This window comes from Pseudorca crassidens, chromosome 3 (genome assembly GCF_039906515.1).
Source record: "Pseudorca crassidens isolate mPseCra1 chromosome 3, mPseCra1.hap1, whole genome shotgun sequence".
NCBI classification, from domain to species: domain Eukaryota; kingdom Metazoa; phylum Chordata; class Mammalia; order Artiodactyla; family Delphinidae; genus Pseudorca; species Pseudorca crassidens.
The window spans coordinates 56691109-56712665 of record NC_090298.1 but is presented as its reverse complement, the minus strand read 5'-3'; the positions used below and the strand labels follow the sequence as shown (position 1 = coordinate 56712665).

General features: G+C 40.6%; 1 protein-coding gene across 8 annotated transcripts in view; it reads left to right on the top strand.

Moving 5' to 3' along the window:
- The window catches only part of MRPS27 (mitochondrial ribosomal protein S27), a 106546-nt gene that overhangs the window by 59157 nt on the left and 25832 nt on the right, over nucleotides 1-21557 (top strand). For all 8 annotated transcript variants that reach the window (XR_010941980.1, XR_010941981.1, XM_067730945.1 and 5 more), the window contains 2 exons: nucleotides 16429-16543; nucleotides 20015-20093. Coding sequence is in view for 6 of the 8 variants with exons in the window: in XM_067730945.1 (XP_067587046.1) it covers nucleotides 16429-16543; nucleotides 20015-20093 (194 nt within the window). In the remaining 2 variants the exon portion in view is untranslated. The remainder of the gene's footprint in view (nucleotides 1-16428; nucleotides 16544-20014; nucleotides 20094-21557) is intronic.

Genomic DNA, 21557 nt, shown 5'->3' with positions numbered 1-21557 from the left:
CAGGCGGATTCTTAACCACTGAGCACCAGAGAAGCCCTGTCTTAACAGTACTCTTAACACTTAGCATACCATCCATGTACTAGGGTCTTAATATGTGTACACAAATGTTTTCAGTAAAATGGTTTAGATTGAACAAATAATTCATAATGTAGTACTGTGATTTCTTTTTGACCTTCGTTGAAGGGTATTAGAGTTGAAAGGGTTATTGAGAGACTTTTTTAGCCTCTTGTTTCATAATTTATTAAAATTGAAATCCAGAGAGGTTAAGTGTCTTACTCAAGATGTTTCCTTCTTTTTTAAACAGAGGATATTACTGCTGAAATAGTACATTTTCTTTATCATCATTACTTCTAATGTTATATATCCATTGACCAACCATAGAGAGATCAAAGAGCCTGTAGACGTCTTCTGATTAAATGTGACAGATTGAACATATGTGCTTAACCCCATTTCCTACCAAAATCTCCACAAATATGTCAATAGAGGGTAAAAAAGATAAACACCTACAGAATAAAGAGAACAAGAGAGGAGGCAACAAAACTTTGGAAGCTAGAAAACAGATGGACAGGAGGTAACAAACTTCTTAGCAGAAAGAGAAAGCTGCAACTTAAACTGGCGGGAGAGGAAATCTGGAAGCAAGGTGGTTCATACCAGAGGACCCTAGAAAGGCTCATAAATAAAAAGCAGCAGGTAATTCCCAAAGAAGAGATGTGGGTAGAACTGAGGCAGATTAATTAGAGGTTTTCATAAGACGTAATGAAATGCCCAGATTGTTTCTCTCCAACCCTAGCAGAAGACTGGTAGTTTTCTTTCTGGAGAGTTGAGGCAGAAAGGCTCTGGACCTGAGGATACAAGCCTTATTATGCCTCTCAGGGAGGAGACTGGGGGAGTCCTCTCTGAGCAAACTGACCAATGCAAGAGAAAAGACCTATGCATTCCTTGGGAGCCCCCCAACAAAATAACGCTGCCAGGCTACCCTCGCAAAAGCATGAGATGGAAGATAAGAACCTGTTGTTTTCATTTCTACATTCCTGCCACGCTGAATTCAAGTTTAGTGCTCAGAGTAACACATTTTTTATAAAGAAGGCTGTCTAAATGCAAGCTAACTACGTCTGATGCTTAACAACAACCAGCAATCTGTTTCAAACACTATGGGGAAAACCACCTGTGTTGGATTCATTACAAGCTCTTAGACGAGATATTTATCCTCTGCAGTTCCAATTTCCTACTCTGTAAAAAGGAAAAAGTGTATATAAAGTACTTAGGATAACGCCTAGTACATGATAAGTGTTCAGTACTTTTTAATTAATAATACTGTTATTCATTATCATCTTCTCATCATTAATCTCAGTAATAAAGATTTTGCACAAACTGATCCAGGAAGAGGAAGCTTTCCCTCAGTTTGATTTTTTTTTTTAAAAAAAGATCTAAATACTCAAAACAAGCAAGTTCTTTAGTATGTTGTACTCTTTCATAAGCATTCATTTCTAGAAATATATTGGGTTGGCCAAAGGGTTCATTCTTTTTTTTTTCTGTAAGATGGCTCTAGTAGCACTTAGCTGTCTTTAACTTCATTGGAAACAATTTTGTTAGATTGTATGTGACAGCTGTCATATCAGCGTGCATTTAAAAAAAGACATCAAAATTGGTGAATTTTTGTGTAGCCATTTTACATTGAAGATGGAAGGAAAAAAGCAACATTGTCAGCCCATTATCCTTTATTATTTCAAGAAAGGTAAAAATGCAACTGAAACACAAAGATTTGTGCAGTGTGTGGAGAAGGTGCTGTGACTGATCAGACATGTCAAAAGTGGTTTGCGAAGTTTCGTGCTGGAGATCTCTCGCTGGATGATGCTCCTTGGGCGGGTGGGCCAGTTGGAGTTGATAGCGATCAAATCGAGACATTAGGGCTTCCCTGGTGGCGCAGTGGTTGAGAGTCCGCCTGCCGATGCAGGGTACACGGGTTCGTGCCCCGGCCCGGGAAGATCCCACATGCCTCGGAGCGGCTGGGTCCTTGAGCCATGGCTGCTGAGCCTGTGCGTCCGGAGCCTGTGCTCCGCAACGGGAGAGGCCACAACAGTGAGAGGCCCGCGTATCGCAAAACAAAAACAAAAACAAATCGAGACATTAATTGAGAACAGTCAACGTTATACTGCTCGGAAGATAGCCGACATGCTCAAAATAAACAAATCAAGCGCTGAAAATCATTTGCACCAGCTTGGTTATGTGAATCGCTTTGATGTTCGGGTTCCACATAAGTTAAGTGGAAAAAAAACCTTCTTGACCATATTTCTGCATGCAATTCTGTACTTAAACATAATGAAAACATGTCAGTTTTAAAACAAATTGTGACGGGCGATGAAAAGTGGATGCTGTACAATAATGTGGAACGGAAGAGATGGTGGGGCAAGTGACATGAACCACCACCAATCACACCAAAGGCTGGTGGTCTTCATCCAAAGAAGGTGATGTTGTGTATATGGTGGGATTGGAAGGGAGTCCTCTATTATGAGCTCCTTCTGGAAAACCAAACGATTAATTCCAACAAGTACTGCTCCCAATTAGACCAGCTGAAAGCGGCACTCAACAAAAAGCATCTACAGAAACAGAAAACAGAAAACGCGTAGTGAACAGAAAATGCATAATCTTCCATCTGGATACAAGACCACATGTTTCTTTGATGACCAGGCAGAAACTGTTACAGCTTGGCTGGGAAGTTCTGATTGATCCGCGGTATTCACCAGACATTGCACCTTCGAATTTCCATTTATTTTGGTCTTTACAAAATTCTCTTAATGGAAAAAATTTCAATTCCCTGGAAGACTGTGAAAGGCATCTGTTCTTAAAAAGTTTTGGGAAGATGGAATTATGAAGTTGCCTGAAAAAATGGCAGAAGGTAGTGGAACAAAAGGGTGAATATGGTTGTTAAATAAAGTTCTTGGTGAAAATGAAAAATGTGTTTTTAATTATTACTTAAAAACTGAAGGCACTTTTTGGCCAACCAAATACTTCAGGTATTGCTAATAAATTAGACTTTCCTAAGGTTGCATGGGATTATGGAAAAATCCTAGAAATGATCAAATTCTGTGGTCACTATAGCAACAGCTTATCCTGTCTTTCTCTCCTTTTTGGAGCCTATCTTAACACAGACACAAGTTAATAGTGGTTAGTTATACGTATCCACACTTTTTCTTTTCAACATGAGAAAAACTATTGTGTTTTTCGTAGATATCCCATTGACTCGGTGGCCCTTTACTGTCATGTGGCTGTCGTCAGCTGCCTTGTCCAAGTTGTCTGAAGGGGCTGATGGCACCATTGGGTTGGGGGCAGGAATGGGAGCTTTCAGCCTTACACTCTTTCTTGGGTGCCCAATGGTAGAAAAGTGATGGAAAAGAGGGTTCTTGGCCGCTTGTGGGGTGGGAGCAGGCAAAGGTTGCAGGTTGGGCAGTGGTTTGTTTAGTGGCAAATGGGTTGCCTTGTTGCTCTTTTCCTTACTTGCTAGGCTTAGATGGTGGCATGTCCTATGTAGATACTCTTTCCTTCCTCTGAGATTCTACCCCACACACAGATCTGAGCCATAAGCGTACTTGGCAGCTCTCTTCGGAGTGGTTTGGTGTATCTTCAGTAGGTGTCTGTACTCCTTAGTTGTTGGCTCCAGCCACAGGCTGCTGGGCACTGAGTGGACAGAGGACTCAAAGCATAAACCCTACTGTGCTGTAACCCTGCGTCGCCAAGCTTGTGAAAACCGGTCCAAGGGCCCAAGAGCACTAATGGGTAAATTAACTCCTCGTTAGGTCACCTCCCAACTCCCTTCTTTGGGAGAAGGGAGCCTGAACCTTTTCCTCTGATAAATAAAATCAGAAACCCTGCTACCAGTCATCAGACTGACTGGCACACCCTGTACTGGCTGGCTTTGAGCCTTTGGGATTGTGAAAAGCCTCTCTGTTCTCTCCTCTGGTTCACCTTCCAGCGCCTCCTTTGAAACCGCCTCTAGAGGAGTGAGGGGTAGGGGACTCTTCGCTTTCTTACTGAGACCGTCCTTCCCCTTCTCTTCCATCCCTGTTGGCTAGTGGCAGTCAGGTGTTTGCTGCACAGGTGCCCAGCACCGTGCAAGTCACATCCTTTGTGGAGAAAAGTAGTCCTAAGAGCTCACATTTAACTCAGCGGCCCTCAGCATGTGGTTGCTGTCAGCCACCCTGTCCAGGTTGCCTGCAAGCGCCGTTGCAGCCATTGCACTGAGCACATCACATGTCTTCTCTCTCCAGCCTGAATTTCAATCCAGGGGTGTACAACAAGTGGGAACAACTTTTACCCACATTCTACAAATTAGGATCCTGAGGTTTTAGAGTCGGTTTCCTGGGGATATAACACAGAAGTGAGGTCCATCTGCTGCCAGATCTTGTCTCTACTTCTCTACTACCAAAAGCAGTTCTGCCCCAGGCCTTAGCCTCAGGAAGGACACACTTGAGGCAGCGAGTAAGCAGTACCAGACAGAATGCCATCAAGTGCTATATCACGTAGGCCGTAACAATAATGTTTCTTGTTTGTGTGCATATTTCTACTCTGCTTGGTTCCAAGAAGGATTAAAAGTTGTCAAAATACTTAACCCAGTTCTCCTTTGATTTTCATAGTAACCCAGTGATAAAGGCATTATCACCTTTATTTTACAGGTGACAAAACTGATTCTCAGGTGGGTTTAACCAGTCAGTAAGTGAGTCAGGGCTGGGCTCCAGTCAGATGCAGAGCAGCAATCACCTTGTCAGGGATGTTCATTGTCAGGGTGACAATGCTGATTAGTTTCCACAGGAAAAGTAGCATCCTAGCCTCCCTCATCTCTCAGGTAGCAGAAATTTTGTTGTTTCTGTCCCTACCCTTCTATCCCTGGAGAAGCACACATTACTATGGTTTGGCTCAGTTCTCTATCAGACAGGCCCTTGAATACAGAGTTAAAAGGCATATGTACCCTAAAGTACTCAACACAGGACACATCCCTAGGTAATAAAGGTATAAAAACATGCCTGAGAGTGATGGCCACCAACTTTCCTCCTCTGGAAGTGAGAGGAGGAAGGTACAACTTTATACCTGTAATATTTTGTCTTTAAAATATATTCAAAGAAAACAAAAAAGATTATTGGGAAGAGGAGAGAAACATTGAATTTACTTTTCTACTGAGAGCTGATTTTTAGAAAATTGAGTACCAGAGTGTTATGAAATAATCAGTGTTGTATAAATGAGGAATTGTATTATAATCCTTCTGAATTACCCTTCTATGCTTGTTTTAGGTGCTCACAAAATACTTGGTTTTTGATAATCCCAATCGAACCTCATTGAAGGCAAGAGGTATATCTGCTTATCTTTGTCACTTAGTGTCCAGCAGAATATCCTGATTCATAGTAGGCTGATGAATGATCACATGCAGAAGAGAGCAGCTTTGTCCTCACCACATGCTCCATTCTGTTGGAATAAGTGATTCCATATAGGTACAGTAGCAGAACTATTCTCTCTAGTTTAACATTCAACTTTTCCTTAATTGTTCTCTGTTTAAAAAAAAAAAATTTTTTTTTTAACTAGCTCCCTTGCTTTTTTGCCTAAAGTTAGTGAAGGAAAAATTGTGCCTGTTCACTGAAGGCTGCATGCATTGTAGGAGCCGGGTACACGTGGATAGCCTACAGCTACTGCAGGTGAAATTGCACTTGATGTGTATTCATAAAGGACGGGCTCCCACTCCTTCCAGCTCACTGTAATTGTTCAGCAGATGAGCTAATGGCATTTAGGAAGCTAGGGAAGCAAAGGTATTTTCATAGCTTGTTTCTCTCTCCTCTCCCACAAAACATGGCCACGATCTGACACACGATCAAAGGACGCAGCCCTTTTTAGGATGCAGGAGATGCTTCCCTGTGTCTGTGGCTCACAATGGCAAACAATAGAGACTTCTGCGATGATATTTTGCCTCCCTGGTGTTCAAATTTCTTCAGTTAAGCCTGTCTGGAATCTATTTAAATGTTATCCATCAAAGCTTTTCTTTTTTTTTTTTTTAATAAAAGGGGGAGTGAACGTGGAACCAGAGGAAAGACTGTATCTTTGCCAAGATGCTCTCTCCTCTCCTTGTGACTCATCCTTAGAAAAGCAGAGGGACTTTGGAAAGCTGCCTGCAGTCACACTGAGACAGCTCTCCTGGCACTTTCAGACATTTTAAAAATTTTCTTAAGCAATAAAAGATGTTTTTCAAATTGTTCATTCCCTCCTTCTGGGCCAGCCTAACAGCTTTTGTTTAGCTGTAGCATGGTGGTTGTATGGAAGTCTTGCCAGCTAGAACAGACGAACCCAGGCCTTTGTTTTTGGAGTATTACTAAGGAATCAGCTCTTCCCTGTTTAAAATTGGTAATCATTCTTTCTTAAATGATTGTTATCATGTTGCATTTGGTCATTCTTAAGAATTTTCTTAGTATATTGTGATGTACAATTTCAAATATTCAGCTATTAAAAAGTTTGGTTTTAGGGCTTCCCTGGTGGCGCAGTGGTTGAGAGTCCGCCTGCTGATGCAGGGGACACGGGTTCGTGCCCCGGTTTGGGAGGATCCCACGTGCCGCGGAGCGGCTGGGCCCGTGAGCCATGGCCGCTGCGCCTGCGCGTCCGGAGACTGTGCTCCGCAACGGGAGAGGCCTCAACAGTGAGAGGCCCGCGTACCGCAAAAAAAGAAAAAAAGTTTGGTTTTAGTGTGGGGGTGCTAGTTTGAGCTAAATAGAGGAGCTGCTTATTAAATGTAGGCAGTCTGGTTTTTACCATTTGGCAGCACAGGAAAGAAAAGACATCTTAATTCTCTTACCTTCATATATAAATAAGGATGTTTTAGTAATTGGTAAATTAAAGCTTGCAGAAAACCAGTTAGACTAACAAATCTAATCGTCAGTTTTCAAATTTCTTTCCCTTTTAGCTACAAAAAATGATTATGTCCTTTTATGGTTCCAGAAACTGGCAAGTAATTTCTTAATATCCCTGTGGCCACTCCCATATCACTCCCCCAGTTTTGAAGGGTTCAACCATCTCTGCTTTAAGAATTGCCACTTAACAGGGGTTTGATACCAAAAATAAGTAAGTTATGGTGGTGAACTATTTGGATGTTTATGCCTGCTTAGCAATAATTTAAGGAGTGAAAGAAAGTAGCAACATACAGAAACAATTTGTGTTTTATAGGAAAGTTACTTTGGATGGCTGACTCTTAGATATAAATTGAATACAATGAAGTATTCATTTGAGTAGAAAATCCTTTACTTAGGGAGGGATCAGTTGCTGAAATTTTTATTATCTTGCAAAACTTGATCTCCAATTAAAATCTACTTTTAAGGACCTTGAATTTAATTTAGTGATTGTATCATTTCATCTTGAAATTTTAGATGCCAGTTTGTGAGGTCTGCTGTCCCCATAATAGTCTATGTAGACTGCCCAAGCTGGGTGAAATGATATTCACCTGACTGGGGAATGAGGCTAGTGGAATAGAGTAGAATCAGATGTGGACTGAATGGTAGCTTTTGTCTTTGAGTCTCTGTTCTCTTATTTGTATCACTGCCATTTTTCTAGTTTAACAGAGGTGTGTAAATGTATGATGTTTTAATGAATGGATTAGGCTTATTATTCTTCAGTCATTAAACATGGGAGCTGGAAGGCGTTTCAGGGGTCTGGTCTAGTTGAGTTCCAGTGTATTTTGTTTGACCCATACAATATGGTTTCAAAAACAGTATAACTAGGCAGCTACTTTGCTCGATAATAATACAAGTAGCTTTGTACCTATTGTCTTACATGATTCTTCATGCTTTTTTTTTTTTTTTTTTTTTTTTTTTTTTGCGGTACGCGGGCCTCTCACTGTTGTGGCCTCTCCCGTTGCGGAGCACAGGTTCCGGACGCGCAGGCCCAGCGGCCATGGCTCACAGGCCCAGCCGCTCTGCGGCATGTGGGATCCTTCCAGACCGGGGCATGAACCCGCGTCCCCTGCATCAGCAGGCGGACTCTCAACCACTGCGCCACCAGGGAAGCCCCCTCTTCATGCATTTATATTAACTGACTGGCCCCTGCAGGCATTTGAGTGTATGATCTAGATAATCCTACCTTTTCATTCTACAGTTGTAGGAACTGAAACCCCAAGGATCGAGTGACTACAATGTCAAATGGCTAATTCAGGGCAATTCCAAAACTGTTTCACCGCCTGAGTTTTTTTTTCTTTGTTTGTTTCTTTGTTTTTAGTAGGTTAGAGATCTTTGTCAAACTGCAGAGGTGTTTCTTAAAGATGTCTTACAAATAAAAGAATTGAAAGGCAGTGGTGGAATAGTAAGAGTAAACAGTCTAGTTTATAGTTTAGGTCCTGGAGTTATCTTGCTTATCTTGGATAAATCATTTCATCTCATTGGACACCAAGATTCCTCATCCATAAAGTAAAGGAATTAGACTAGACCATTTCACATCACCCAGTACAGGGCTTGGTAAGTAGTGACTTCTCAATAAATAGTTTAATGAACAGTGGTTATTGAAGGCCCCTACCAGCACTAAACTATAGATTCTCTAATTCTATATGAACTTTTCTTCCTTCCCCATCCCCAATTTACTTGGCCTAGATGGCTTTCAGAGTCTCTTCCAATCTTGAGAGGAGTCTAAGATTTTTGATTTAGAACTTGTTAGGGGAGGTCTTTGAACCCATGTGCTCTATTGTCTATCCTCCTGTTTTTGGTTTCACTCTCCCATCAGCTTGTCTGTTCCCTGAACTCACTGCACTGCAGAATCCATGTATCCTTTTATGTATGATGGGAAGGAGGCAGCAGGGGGCAGAAGTGAGGAGTAGGTGGCTTTCCAGAATGACCACATATTATTTCACATTCTCTGCCGTCTCTGATCTCCTCCTGCCTTGCACAAAAAAGGTAGCATTTCCTCCTGGCTTCGTCTGTTTATAGGCAGGATAATGCTTCAAAACCAGAAGTGAATTATCGTTTCAAATATAAATAATATTCATGAGTTTCAACATACATTATTGGTATTTATACAGTCTTAGCAGGCCTAGGCACTATTGCCAAATCATCAGACACCTACTGTTGTAGGTCACGAAAAGATAGAAAACTTGTCCCCTGCCTTTTAAGAGCTTAAAGCCTTAATAATGAAGTCAGTAGAGTTACAGAAATAGAAACTAGCTATGAACTTGGGTTGTATAACTGGAAGTAAATCCAATCTTACCTTTTGCTGTAAACAGAATCCTTTGAGGTTCAACTTTTCCATGTGTTAGAGAATCAAAATGTTTAAAACACTGTGATGCTTTTCTTCTTTATTTAAAAAAAAAGATCTGATTCTTAAGAAATCCAGATTAGTGCTGAGCTTCTCTTCCATCAAAAATACCCCAAAAGAGATCCATAATCTCACACACAAAAACACATATAAATCCGCTCAATACCAGCTTAACTCTTCCGTGCTTTTATGCTGGTGTGCTTCGTCCCCTGGGCCAGTCCTCTGCCTGCTCATTTCTTTTGTGGCAGACTTAATCCCGACAACTTCACTAAGGCTAGAATACTCCAGAAATCCGAAATGCTATTCCTTTGTCTTCCTCCTTTTTCTTTCACGCCTCCCCCTTCCTCAGAACTCTTCAGATATATAGCCTACCCCTGGTTAATTAATATATGTGATTTTCCTGCCTTAGTCATTGTATTATTTATGATTTTGCAGAAATTATGTCTGAAGTTCCTAGCCAAAACTTTAGAAGACATCAGGAAATGTTGGCGTCTTTTTAAAACTGGCTCATTTATGGCTCATAAATTTCCTACTGAAAACCAAAAATATTTCCCTTATCTTTGCCCGACCCAAGCCAGTTCCCACAACTCTACGTGTTTTTATAAATAGGACTGGTTCCAAAATCCAGTTTTTCTCAGCTTCCAGCTGTCCTGAGCTGAAGGCCCTCTTCCTTTAGCCTCACCTTGCCCTCCACCATCTCTCAGGCATGAAGCTAACCTGTGTATCCACCTTGCAAGTGGCTGGAGAAGCCTCACCAGGCACTTCTGGGTGCAGTTTCACTGACAGATCAGTTGTTGACTACAAAGACAGACGTTTTATGCTTTTAGGACCATCGCCAGGAGGGCACCTCAGCAATCACTGTAAATACTTTTTTCTTCTCCAGTTCTCCCCACAAATAATCCTTCCCTGTTATCCACATGCATCACCTTTTGGAGGCTGACAAAAATAGTAGGCTTCAGACAAAGAACAATTGGCTTCATCTGACTGGGGAGGAGCAGCAGAGCATAGAGTCAGTCTATAGGTTTTTTTCTTTCTGTATCTGAAGGGAGAGATGTCATCTTTAAGATTGTTTGAAACTAGAGGAAACTGGGTAGACCAGCAGGGTTAGACTACAGACCATCTGGCACAGGGTAGCTACTTAGTAAGTATTTTCTTAGTGAATGAAAAATGTGTCCCCTATATTGAGAGATGTTATCTGGCTAAACAATAGCCAGATCAGAGAGAAGACAGAATAGTTTGGGGATATATGTCCTACTTGTCCTTGCTTGTTTTCTAGTCCATGAATGGATATGGAAAATAGAGTATTTCTCCTAGAGTAGTTTCTTGGATGTGAAATGTTATTTCATTATACCAGGTGAAATGCTGGTGACCTCATTTTTAAGCCCAGGGTATGACAAATTTAGACTTTGACTTTGATATCTAGCAAGTCCCTCTGTTTTCCATCTTCACTTTAAAACGTGTTATTATGCTGCATTTATTTAGCACTTCACATTTGTAAAATTCTATGCCTGTGTTATTCTCTACCAAAAAATCCACTTACTTGTTACCCTTATTAGAAGGCAAACAGGGATACCAAATGTCTCATGGCTGTGTATAGAACTCAGAGAAAACTACTTGTAAACTGGATTTTAATTTTTTCAAGTTCTAATTTGGAAATTGGCAGAATGTAAATTACAATTGAACTGAAATTATAGTTTTATTACCTTATTTGCTTTTCCTCTTATAAAATTAATAACTCTAGGTTTAGAAAGAATCTCGAGGAGGTTATCTGTATAAAATTTGCTCAAATTAAGCAGCAAACCCTGGAGAGGTTGGTTCTAAAGGAGGCATTAGGAATTTTTAGGGTTGATAGAACTGTTCTTTTAGCTTGACTGTGGTGGTTACACAACTGGATGCATTTGTCAAAATTCACAGACAGATTCACTGAAGAGTGTGAATTTTACTGTTTGTGTATCTTTGTAAACCTGTTTTTTAAAAAAGAAAAAAGCATTAGAACTTGAAAATTAAAAAAAAAAGACATTTTTATCTGCCTAAGAGGTAGATAATGAATTCTTTGGAAATGTACAAGCCCAAACTTGGGCATTTGCGAGGGCAATGTTTTAAAAGGAGGGGATTCTTGCTCTTGGTGCGTCACTTAGTGCACACGCAGGACATATTTGTTGAAAAGTTAAAATTACCTTGGGCTTCCCTGGTGGCGCAGTGGTTAAGAATCTGCCTGCCAACGCAGGGGACATGGGTTCTAGCCCTGGTCCGGGAAGATCCCACATGCCGCGGAGCAACTAAGCCCATGCGCCGCAACTACTGAGCCTGTGCTCTAGAGCCCGTGCTCCGGCAACAAGAGAAGCCACCGCAATGAGAAGCCCACGCACCCCAATGAAGAGTAGCCACAGCTCACCACAACTAGAGAAAGCCCGTGCACAGCAACGAAGACCCAACGCAGCCAATCAATCAATAAAATAAATAAAATTTTTTAAAAGGTTAAAATGACCTGAATTTCCCCTATAAAAGTAAGAATCTGGGATCTCAAGCAAGAAAGTGGTTTTAATCTAGAATACTGATGTCTTTATTATCAGTTCCTATATTAGACTCCTATATTAGCCCCCTTTTTCAAACACTTGACAAAGATATAATAGTCATTAGAAAATTATTGCATCAGAACTTGGTTTTATTTGTGGTAGTTGGGGGCAACTAATAATTGATGAAAGCAGAATTTCCAGCAGGATGCAAAAGAAAGTAATTATCCTTGTAGAATAAGAAAGTGCGTAGCCATGACTGAATCAGATTCTGGTTTGAATAATCACATGATACCCTCTTGCTCTTTGGGTTTAGTTCAGGGAAGCGCTCAAACCTTTCAATAAGTGCCCACTTTGCTTCATTGATAAGGCTCCCGTCCGCACTACAGACTCTGAAGCCAGCTGTGTTCTCTTCTTGGCACTCTTCCAGTCCTCCTTTTACCCCAGCCCCTCACCCATCTCCATGTCTACCCAGCTCGGGGCCTGAGGTTTCCATCTGTAAAGCCTGTTGCTACAGGATACAGAATTCACTGGGGAGGAGGGGAAAGCTGTGTGTGTGTGTTTAAGGATGGTGGCTCTCATAATCAGATAAATGTTGTGGAAAGCTTGCTCATTCATATGGAAGAGCCAGCGCTGCAGCTAAATGGTGGAGCCGCTGAGCTCCAGGCTCTGGCATCTGTGCATTAGCCCTGCTCAGTCAGGAGCGCCTTTATTTGTGATACAGAAATAGCTGAGGAGCATCACCACTTTTGCCTTCAACAATAACCTTTGGTTGAACCCATGGAAAAAAGGCTGTATCGCCTTTTTTTTTTTAATGCAATGATGAAATTGGTCACAAATAGGAGATCTCATGTGACTTCTACACACAATGAGGTACCTCCTGTGCAATCGTAGTAAGTCTCTGGCGTTTTACTTTTCACTCTTGACTTCCTTTATATAACTGCTCTTCCCTTCTAAGATATCTCGAAGGTATCAAAGACTTTTTCCCCATGTCATGCATCCTGTGATTCTGCTCTCCTTCCTTCCTGGTGACATCAGTCTTGAATGAACAGTAGTGCTGGTGAATGCCCTGAAAAGCCTGGAATGTAACCTGATTTTTGAGGAGAGGAAGCTTCTCAGTTCCCGCCGTTTGACTTGCCTGGGCAAGTTCTGTCTTGCACTATGGACAGAGTTATCTTCAGCCATAGGATACCAGCTTTGGGAACTAGTAAAGCCGGAGCTTAAGAACACACTTCATTCTCTCCTTCTCCTTCTTGTGCCCCTCCTTCCTTCCAAGAAAACACTCATGTCCTTAGGATTGTTGTCAAGTTTGCTTCTGTTTTATAAGCAGGAAGCTCAGAATGTCTCTTGCCTTCATGAGCACAAGCATTGTTGGGGTTATTTGGGTTGCATTTGTTTATCTTTTCCACACTCACACGGTTTGCCTAGCTTGGCAGCCTGCTGGCCTGGACAATAATAAAGCTTCTGTCGAGGTGAGCAAACAGCTGATGGCATGGGGCACAGAGGGGACTCCTACAGTAGCTGCCTGTAATCTGCTGGGCTGGTGGTCAGAGTAGGCAAGAACAAAAGCCAGTCTGTTTGCAGGCAATTTGGAAAATCAATGTGTTAGTTGTGTTCTTGTCTCTTTGCTTTTCTCTTGGCTAAAAGGGAGAATGCTGGTCCAGCAGTTTGCAGAATCTTTCCAGGCAAGTACCCATTCCAGAGACTTACCTGCCTGTCATATTTCCACTGGCTGTTCTGAAAAGGGCCCGGGTTTTTCTGTCTGAACTGCTTAAAAAGCCACTGACAGAGAATTCTTAAACTCAACATCCAAAGTTGGACCCTACTATTCCAATGTTTTGAGTGGTTTATATTCTAGATAGTTACTCACATAAGTTGTGTGCTAATTTTTTTTTTAATGCTAATGAGGGCTTCAAAAGGAGTTTATTTGTTGCCTGGCTAGGAAATACAAGAATTGCACTTTGAGCAACATATTTCATAATATATGTGTGTTTGCCTCTTATTCCTAAATTGATTTAATATTGTCAGTTAGTTGAAAATATCCTAGTCATGGTTGTGTATCTGGATTATTAGGTCTTACAGAGCAGAGATCACACCAAGTAGCCCTGTTCCAGGATGGGAGAGAGAGTGAACTTAGTAAAGACCCATGTGAGTCTGTTGACACATCATTCAAAGGACAGCCGTGCAGATGATTATATTAGTTGTGTGAAGTCTTGAGTTACTTTTCCCTTTAAGCTTCTAAGAAATAAAAGGTGATAAGGAAAGATTTGAGAAGAAAAGACTTTTCTGTTCATCCGTGTGTTAGCAAATGGCTTTAAACAAATTTTCATTTGTGCTTTGAAGGTCTATAACTAGATCCTATCCATCTTTGTTCCTCTTTTTCAAAGCCTAAAAATGGTCTGCTGATTGTGAGTAAGAGAAAAGGGTGTTTGGTTGGATGTGGTCATGGTGCTCTTATTTTAAAGTCCATCAAAAAGAAAAGTAATAACTTTAATGGTCATTGGAGACATCCTAAAGCAGAAGATAAGATTTAAATAATCGTGGGTAAAGGAGATAATTGACATTTTTTTGTTTTGTTTTGTTTTGTTTGTTTGTTTTCAAAGGAAAAATAGACTAAACCTAAAAGCCACTACTACCAAAAATACCTCTAGCATCTAGTAGTGCCCTCTGCATTTTTAGTGTTTATCACGCCCCCCGCCCCCGTGTTATTGTTAAACTGGTTTATATACCTTATTTTTGTAATGAGATTATAAATACCCCAAACAGGGAATTTACAATTCTATAATATACCATAGAAGTTAACATAATGATCAATACATTATTGCATTTAATACGTGCTGATTTTTAAAGCTCTTTTTTTATTTGTCAACAACCTATTGTGGGCCACAAATTGTGTCAGGCACTGAGGAACCAGTGTGGAGCAAGGCAGTCACTGCCCCTACTTACTGCCCAGGGAGCCTACAGGCTAGCGAGAAAACATCACCATCTTTAGGCAGTACACCTGGTATTTCACTTGACTTTTTTTTTTTTTTTTTAAATAAAATTAGCTGTTAATTGGCCATTACACTTCAAATCTCAGATTTTTCAGAGTAACAAGGAGTGACGCTCAGGTTGCTCAACTGTTGACTTTAAAATGTGAGGGAAAGCATGAAATACTAAAAGATATAGTTTGTTTCATTTCTATGCAGAGGATCTCATTAGACCTACTATCTAGGGCACTTATACAATGGCTTTCTCTGGCTAGGTCACTCTCATCTTAAACATAATTTGACATATTTCTATCCTTCTCCTTTTATCAAAAGGGATTAATTCTGTAAAGAAAGAGTGAGAGAGACATTTTCCAGCCAAATCTAAGGCAGTCAAAAAACTGGACAGAGCTAGATGGCTTTAAATCCATAAAACATCTTCAGATCTTATTTTTATCAAATCTCTCACCAGATCACTAATAAATAGCCTAAATTAAATACTACTTCTCACTTGCTCTCTTTTTCTCAGCTTTTACTTTGGCAGAGAACCTGTTCAGCAGGAAACTATCCCAATGCCAGATGGCAGGAAATAGCAGGTGGCAGATTGAATAACCAGCCTTTGAAAAACACCAGTATTAGCCTCTAGCCCCAATTCTCAAACATGGCACAAAATTCTTTCACTTTAAGTTTTTGTCTTGCCTTTTGTTTTTAAGAAAACTGTTTGAATTTTGTGGGGTCCAGGGATTGACTTGCTTCCTCAATGGTCAAAGTGGGGACTTCAGCTGACACGAGATGATGTTTGAGGAACCGTCCCGATCAAAGCAGATAAACAGAGGCGGCCTCACACACTCACACCTCTCACCTGAGTGAGAGGTCTCCCCTCTCACTCAGCCTTGTGGCACAGACCCCCAAGAGCAAGGAGAAGCTGCTCCAACCAGTGTGTGCCAACTCAAGGCAAGAGCAGCATTTGAATTCCTTTCCAAGTTCCATTCTTTTGTCGGAATACTGGTACTATTATACACCTCAGCTTGGACTGCTTAGGCCTTTTAAAACCATGTGGAGAACAGTAGGAAGCAAGAGGAGATAGACCGAAGCACTGGAATAGGGCTGTGAGAAAGCGTGATCACGGATCCTGGAGGGCCTGAATGCTAAATTTTGCTCAAAAAATTTTTTTTTCTTTTTGTTTTCTTTCAGTTCACTGAAGAGTGTCCTAATGTCTCCTAAGTGCCATAAGAAATAGCAATATAACTCAAAGCTGATTTTCCTCTAGAATTGTTATGCTATCCTAGTTTTCATTTTTGCTTCATCTGTTTTATTTTAAACTTCTAAAGTATAAGCTTCCACATGTCTTCTAATGAAATGTGTACTTATGTAACACCATGGTTAGTAGAGCATATTCCTGAAATTATTTTTGTAAATCTTATGTTAAAACAACGTATTGAATTGGGGGTATAAATAAGGAACAAAATTTTTATACTCTTTTTGTTTATTATTATTTTGCCTTCTTTTTCCCATTTCAGACTTTATAGTGAATGAGTTTTACCCTCAAGCTTTTAGCAACTGTTGGTCTTTATGACTTTTATGATCACATTGACTGCACATCCGGACCTGCTGATGGAAGAGGGATTTTGGCATTGACATTTAAGAGTTAACCCCAGTTTTCTCTCTTCTTATGCTTTATTTAGATTTCGACACAGCCCCAACTGCTGGTACCTGAGAGATTGGACTATCCACACCTGGATTAGGCAGTGTCTAAAATATGGTGCACAAGACAAGGCCTTATATACCCTTGTAAATAAGGTGAGTGGTTTCCTGGCATTTGCAGCTTATTCTCCTGAGTTTAGGTGATTTGGTGTTTGTACCATTACAGAACAGCAGAGAATAGTACAAGAAGTAACTTTTAAATTTATTTGCCCTCAGAAAATCTTTTTAGAATGGAGCTGGTATAAATTAACCAGCCCATTAACAATAAACATTCCGGTAGCTGTGGCTGTTCCAAGCACAGTGACTTAAAAATGGAGTGGTAAAAGCAAAAGGTAATCTGATCACAAGAACTTTGTCGGTGGTCATTTCATTCTTGATCCCGAAGTCTTGGATTTTTTGCCTAGTTCCCTTTGGTGAAGTTTAGAGAAAAAGACGTGACCATTTTGCTGGAGTGTGATCTCCAGAGCATTCAGATCATCTTACACATTTTTAAGAAGACAGACTTCCTAGGTTATTCAAAACATGTCTTCCTAAGTCCCTGACTCCTCCCCTCAAGCCCCAGAGCCCCTATGATTAGGGTCTTTCTGCATGTTATACTCTACCCAAGGGTTGAGTCTTCATTCCCTTCATAGTATGAAATAAGTACAAAATAAGCAAAAGTTTAGAATGTTATTATTGTGAGTCTCAAGCTACAGTCCTAGCTTGACCCTTAACAAGACTTTAACAGTATTTCTGTGGAAATGTATTATTTCTGTAGTGTCACTGGACCTTCTATGGCAGACCTCAAAAAGAAATACTAATTTTGGTTTTGGGAGTTCTTATTCCCATGACTTGGGCCTAATTTAACTTATACATTTCAGATCGTTTGTGTGTGAGATGTTGTATTGGGTATGGCATTGTCCCAAAAAAGGAGCAATGTCCTGTCCCTTCCCTCGGAAAGCTTATAATTTAATAAAGTAGATAAGCAGGTTCACTGATAAATCTAATACTAGGCCCCAGGGGAAGGAATGGATTAAATCTTGCTGTTCACTTCAGACTTTAATGACACAGATCATACTCAAAGAAGAAGATCCCTATGAAAACAAAACAAGAAGTTCTGGAAAGACAAAAAATGTCTGTCTCATTTTCTACTCTTACTAGTCTTTTAGTGGAAAGAACACCAGACAAGGAGTCAGAAGACCCAAGCTTAACCTCATAAATTCTACCAATTGCTCATAACTTCAGGCAAATAGTAATTTTATTCTTCTAGGTCTTAGTTTTTTCAACTCTTAAGTCAAGTGAGTTGTACTAAATCAGTGATTTCCAGCCCTGGCTGCCCGTTAGAATCACACAAGAAGCTTTTAAAAATTATAGATGGTTTTCTCCACCCCCAAGATTCTAATTTAATTTGATCTTTCTGGAGCCCAGCCATTGGTATTTTTTTAATTGTTTTTTTTTAAAATAGATTTTATTTTTTTGGAGCAGTTTTGGGTTCACAATAAAATTGAGCAGAAGGTACAGAGATTTCCCACATGTTCCCTGTCCCCACACGTGCACAGCCTCCCGAGTGAGCCATTTGTTACAACTGATGAACCTACATTGACACATAATCACCCAAAGTCCATAGTTTACATTAGGGTTCACTCTTGATGTTGTACATTCTGTGGGTTTAAACAATGTATAATGACATGTATCTACCATTGTAGTATCATACAGACTAGTTTCACTGCCCTTAAAATCCTCTGTGCTCTGCCTTTTCATACCTCATTGGTGTCTTTTTTAAGCTCCCAAGCTGATTCTCATTTGCAGTCAGTGTTGAGAATCACTGACCAGTTGATTTCTAAGGTTCCTTCTGGCTTTAATGATTTATCATTCTAAGATATTTTGTTTTTACCCTGCCTTAGGGATTAGTGCAGATTTGGTTGACTGCTTTGATGAATTTAAACACTGCTCATGAGCTACAACCTTTAAAGCAATGGATTCTAAACTTTTTTTCCATTTCGGCACATCTGAGGCATTCTGCACAGCGTGCTGGTAATAGTGACTCAGTTCAGCAGTGATTTGCAACTGGGGTTTAGGGTTATCAGAATTTCTAAGGGGATGGGTATAATTGGGAAAAAAAGAATTCCTCAGGTGTTTCTGGTGGTTGACGGGGGGTGGGGGGGATGAGCCTACTGAAGTAAGGATTTAAAACAGACACATGACCACAGCCTAGACCATTAATAGTCAGACTTGATTGTGCGTGCAAGTCACATGGGAGCCATGGCAACTTCAGGCTTCTTGGGTCTTTAAAAACTAGTCTAAGAGACAAGAGATAACAGATGCTGACAAGAATGTGGCAAAAAGGGATCCCTTGTGCATTGTCGACAGGAATGTAAATTGGTACAGCCAGTATGGGAAACAGTATGAAGGCCCCTCAAGAAATTAAAAATAGAACTACAATTTGATCCAGCAATCCCACTTCTGGGTATAAATCCAAAGGAGATGAAATGACTATCTCAAAGAGATACCTGCACCCCCATGTTCATTGCAGCACTATTCACAATAGCCAAGCCGTGGAAACAACCTAAATGTCCATTTACAGATGAATGGATAAAGAAGATGTGGGGTGTGTGTATATGAACATATACATACAATGGAATAGTTAGCCATAAAAAAGAAGATCCTGCCATTTGAGACTACATGGACAAACCTTGAGGGCACTATGCTAAGTAAAATAAGTCACTCAAAGAAAGACAAATACATCATGATCTCACTTATATGTGAAATCTAACAAAGCGGAACTCATAGAAACAGTGTAGAATAATGGATGCCAGGGACTGGGAGGACGGGAGAAATAGGGAGAGGTTGGTCAAAGGATACAAACTTCCAGTTGTAAGATGAGTAAGTTCTGAGGATCTAATGTACAACGCAGTGACTGTAGTTAACAGTACTGTATTGTATACTTGAAAGTTGCCAAGAAAATAGATCTTAAATGTTCTCACCACTGCCACCACCAAAAAAATGGTAATTATGTGAGGCAATGAATTTGTTAACTAGCCTTATTGTAATAATCGTTTTGCAATATATATGTGTGTTAAATTATCATGTTGTACACCTTAAAATTACACAATGTTATATGACAATTATATCTTAATAAAGTTGGAGAAAAAGCGCTCTAAGGACCAGAAAATGCTGCATAATGTGTTAATGTGTGCTTTCTCATGGGAGTCCATTTTTGCATTGATATTCATACCTTCTGAAAAGAATCACTGAACGAGTGGAGTATGGTGGTTTTTTATTGTCTTGGTTTAGTTTGGGGTTTTTTTTTTAGTTATGATGAAGTGTTAGAATTGAGCTTTATTTTTCAGACGTCAGTTGTCTTATATCAGACACCCACTCACAACTTTCTCACCCTGACCAACAGTTCCAGTTACCAAACGGCATGAGTCACAGCTTCTGTTTCACCGTCCCAGATGCTGTGAAATGATAGTCAGATATTTTACAGCTAACGGTGCCAAGGTTTTTCCTGAATAATACATAGGCATAAATTATAAACTGAATTAAATGAATATTTTTTCCCTTATCTTACTTTTATTTTCATTACAGGTCCAATATGGTATTTTTCCAGATAACTATACATTTAATTTACTGATGGATCATTTCATAAAGGAAGAAAATTACAAAGGTAAGAAACCAAACCCAGTTCCATGTATAATGGATCTTCAGCTCCCAAAGGGAAGTAAATGTAGGCACTTTTACTTTTTTTATTTCTTAATGACTCTCTACATCACTCTTTCAGTCAGAAATAGGTGCGTAGTTGATTTACCACACCAGTTGGCCAGATAGGAGAACCATATTCAGGTCTTTTTTCCTCTGAGTTTCTGAAGTTTATTTGTTCATGTCTCTTTGGGCAAAGGACAATGAATTTAGTGAAGCAATAAACCTTGCCTGAGCTTCCATGGCTAGTTAAGATTGTATTAATTCAGCTATTAGCTTGACTTTTTTTAGCACCATTTGCTAACTTTCTTTATTTAAATCACAGTTGTTACAGCATGTGAAGTGTGTAAGTATAAAATCTTATATACTGGAGAGAGTAGTACCCTCGCTATGAAGGAAAGTCATTTCACCTCCCTAGGCTTTTGTTCCCCCTTCTCTAAAGTAAGTGCATTGGTGAACTCTGAGATCTCTTTACCCCCCAAATCCTCTGACCCCATGGAATTAATTTAAAGTGGCTCTTACCTTCAGCTACAGTAAGGGAGGCCAAGGAAAGGTGGGGATGTGGCAGACCCTACAGAGCAGTCAGGTGGAGCCCTGCCAGTCTCCAGTGGACAGGGAAGGGTAGTACAGCACGCTTGTGCTTGCAGCTACGCAGACAGTGAAGAAGGAAAGAGGAGGCCATGCCGTTGTGTAAAGACACACACTGGCTTCCCCTTCCACCATTTCATCCTCAGGCTTGGTTCTGAGGAGCCATGCCTGTGTTAGGGTAGTCACTACCTCAGGAATGTGGATGTGGACTGGTGGTCACTTAGGCTTTTATGACACCTGTGATTCCTGTCATTGGGTTACATCCTCTTGTTCCTGCACACCAGCACCCTCAGCCTTTTCCATTGCGTCACTGCCTGGACTCAGTGATGAGGCTGGGGACCTGGGGACCGGGGACCTCTCTCCTTTCTCTTCTCCGGGCCTCTGCTTTATCTTCTCTCTCATAAGCCTTGCAGTTGTTGACTGCCTAAAAATATTTGCTGTGCATTATTATTATTATTTTTTTTTTTTTGCGGTATGCGGGCCTCTCACTGTTGTGGCCTCTCCCGTTGCGGAGCACAGACTCCGGACACGCAGGCTCAGCGGCCATGGCTCACGGGCCCAGCCGCTCTGTGGCACGTGGGATCCTCCCGGACCGGGGCACGAACCCGTGTCCCCTGCATCAGCAGGCAGACTCTCAACCACTGCATCACCAGGGAAGCCCTGTGCATTATTTTTTGAAATGCTCATTATCCCTTATCCATTTTAAACATGGGCTTCCTGAATTCAACTAAAAGATAATTAGCTTTTGCATGTTTCATCATCTGTTCTCTGTGAACATCAGATTTAAGAATCCTTATTACTCTATCATTGGAAAATTATGTAGTAGCAGTTTTCTCCCCTCTCT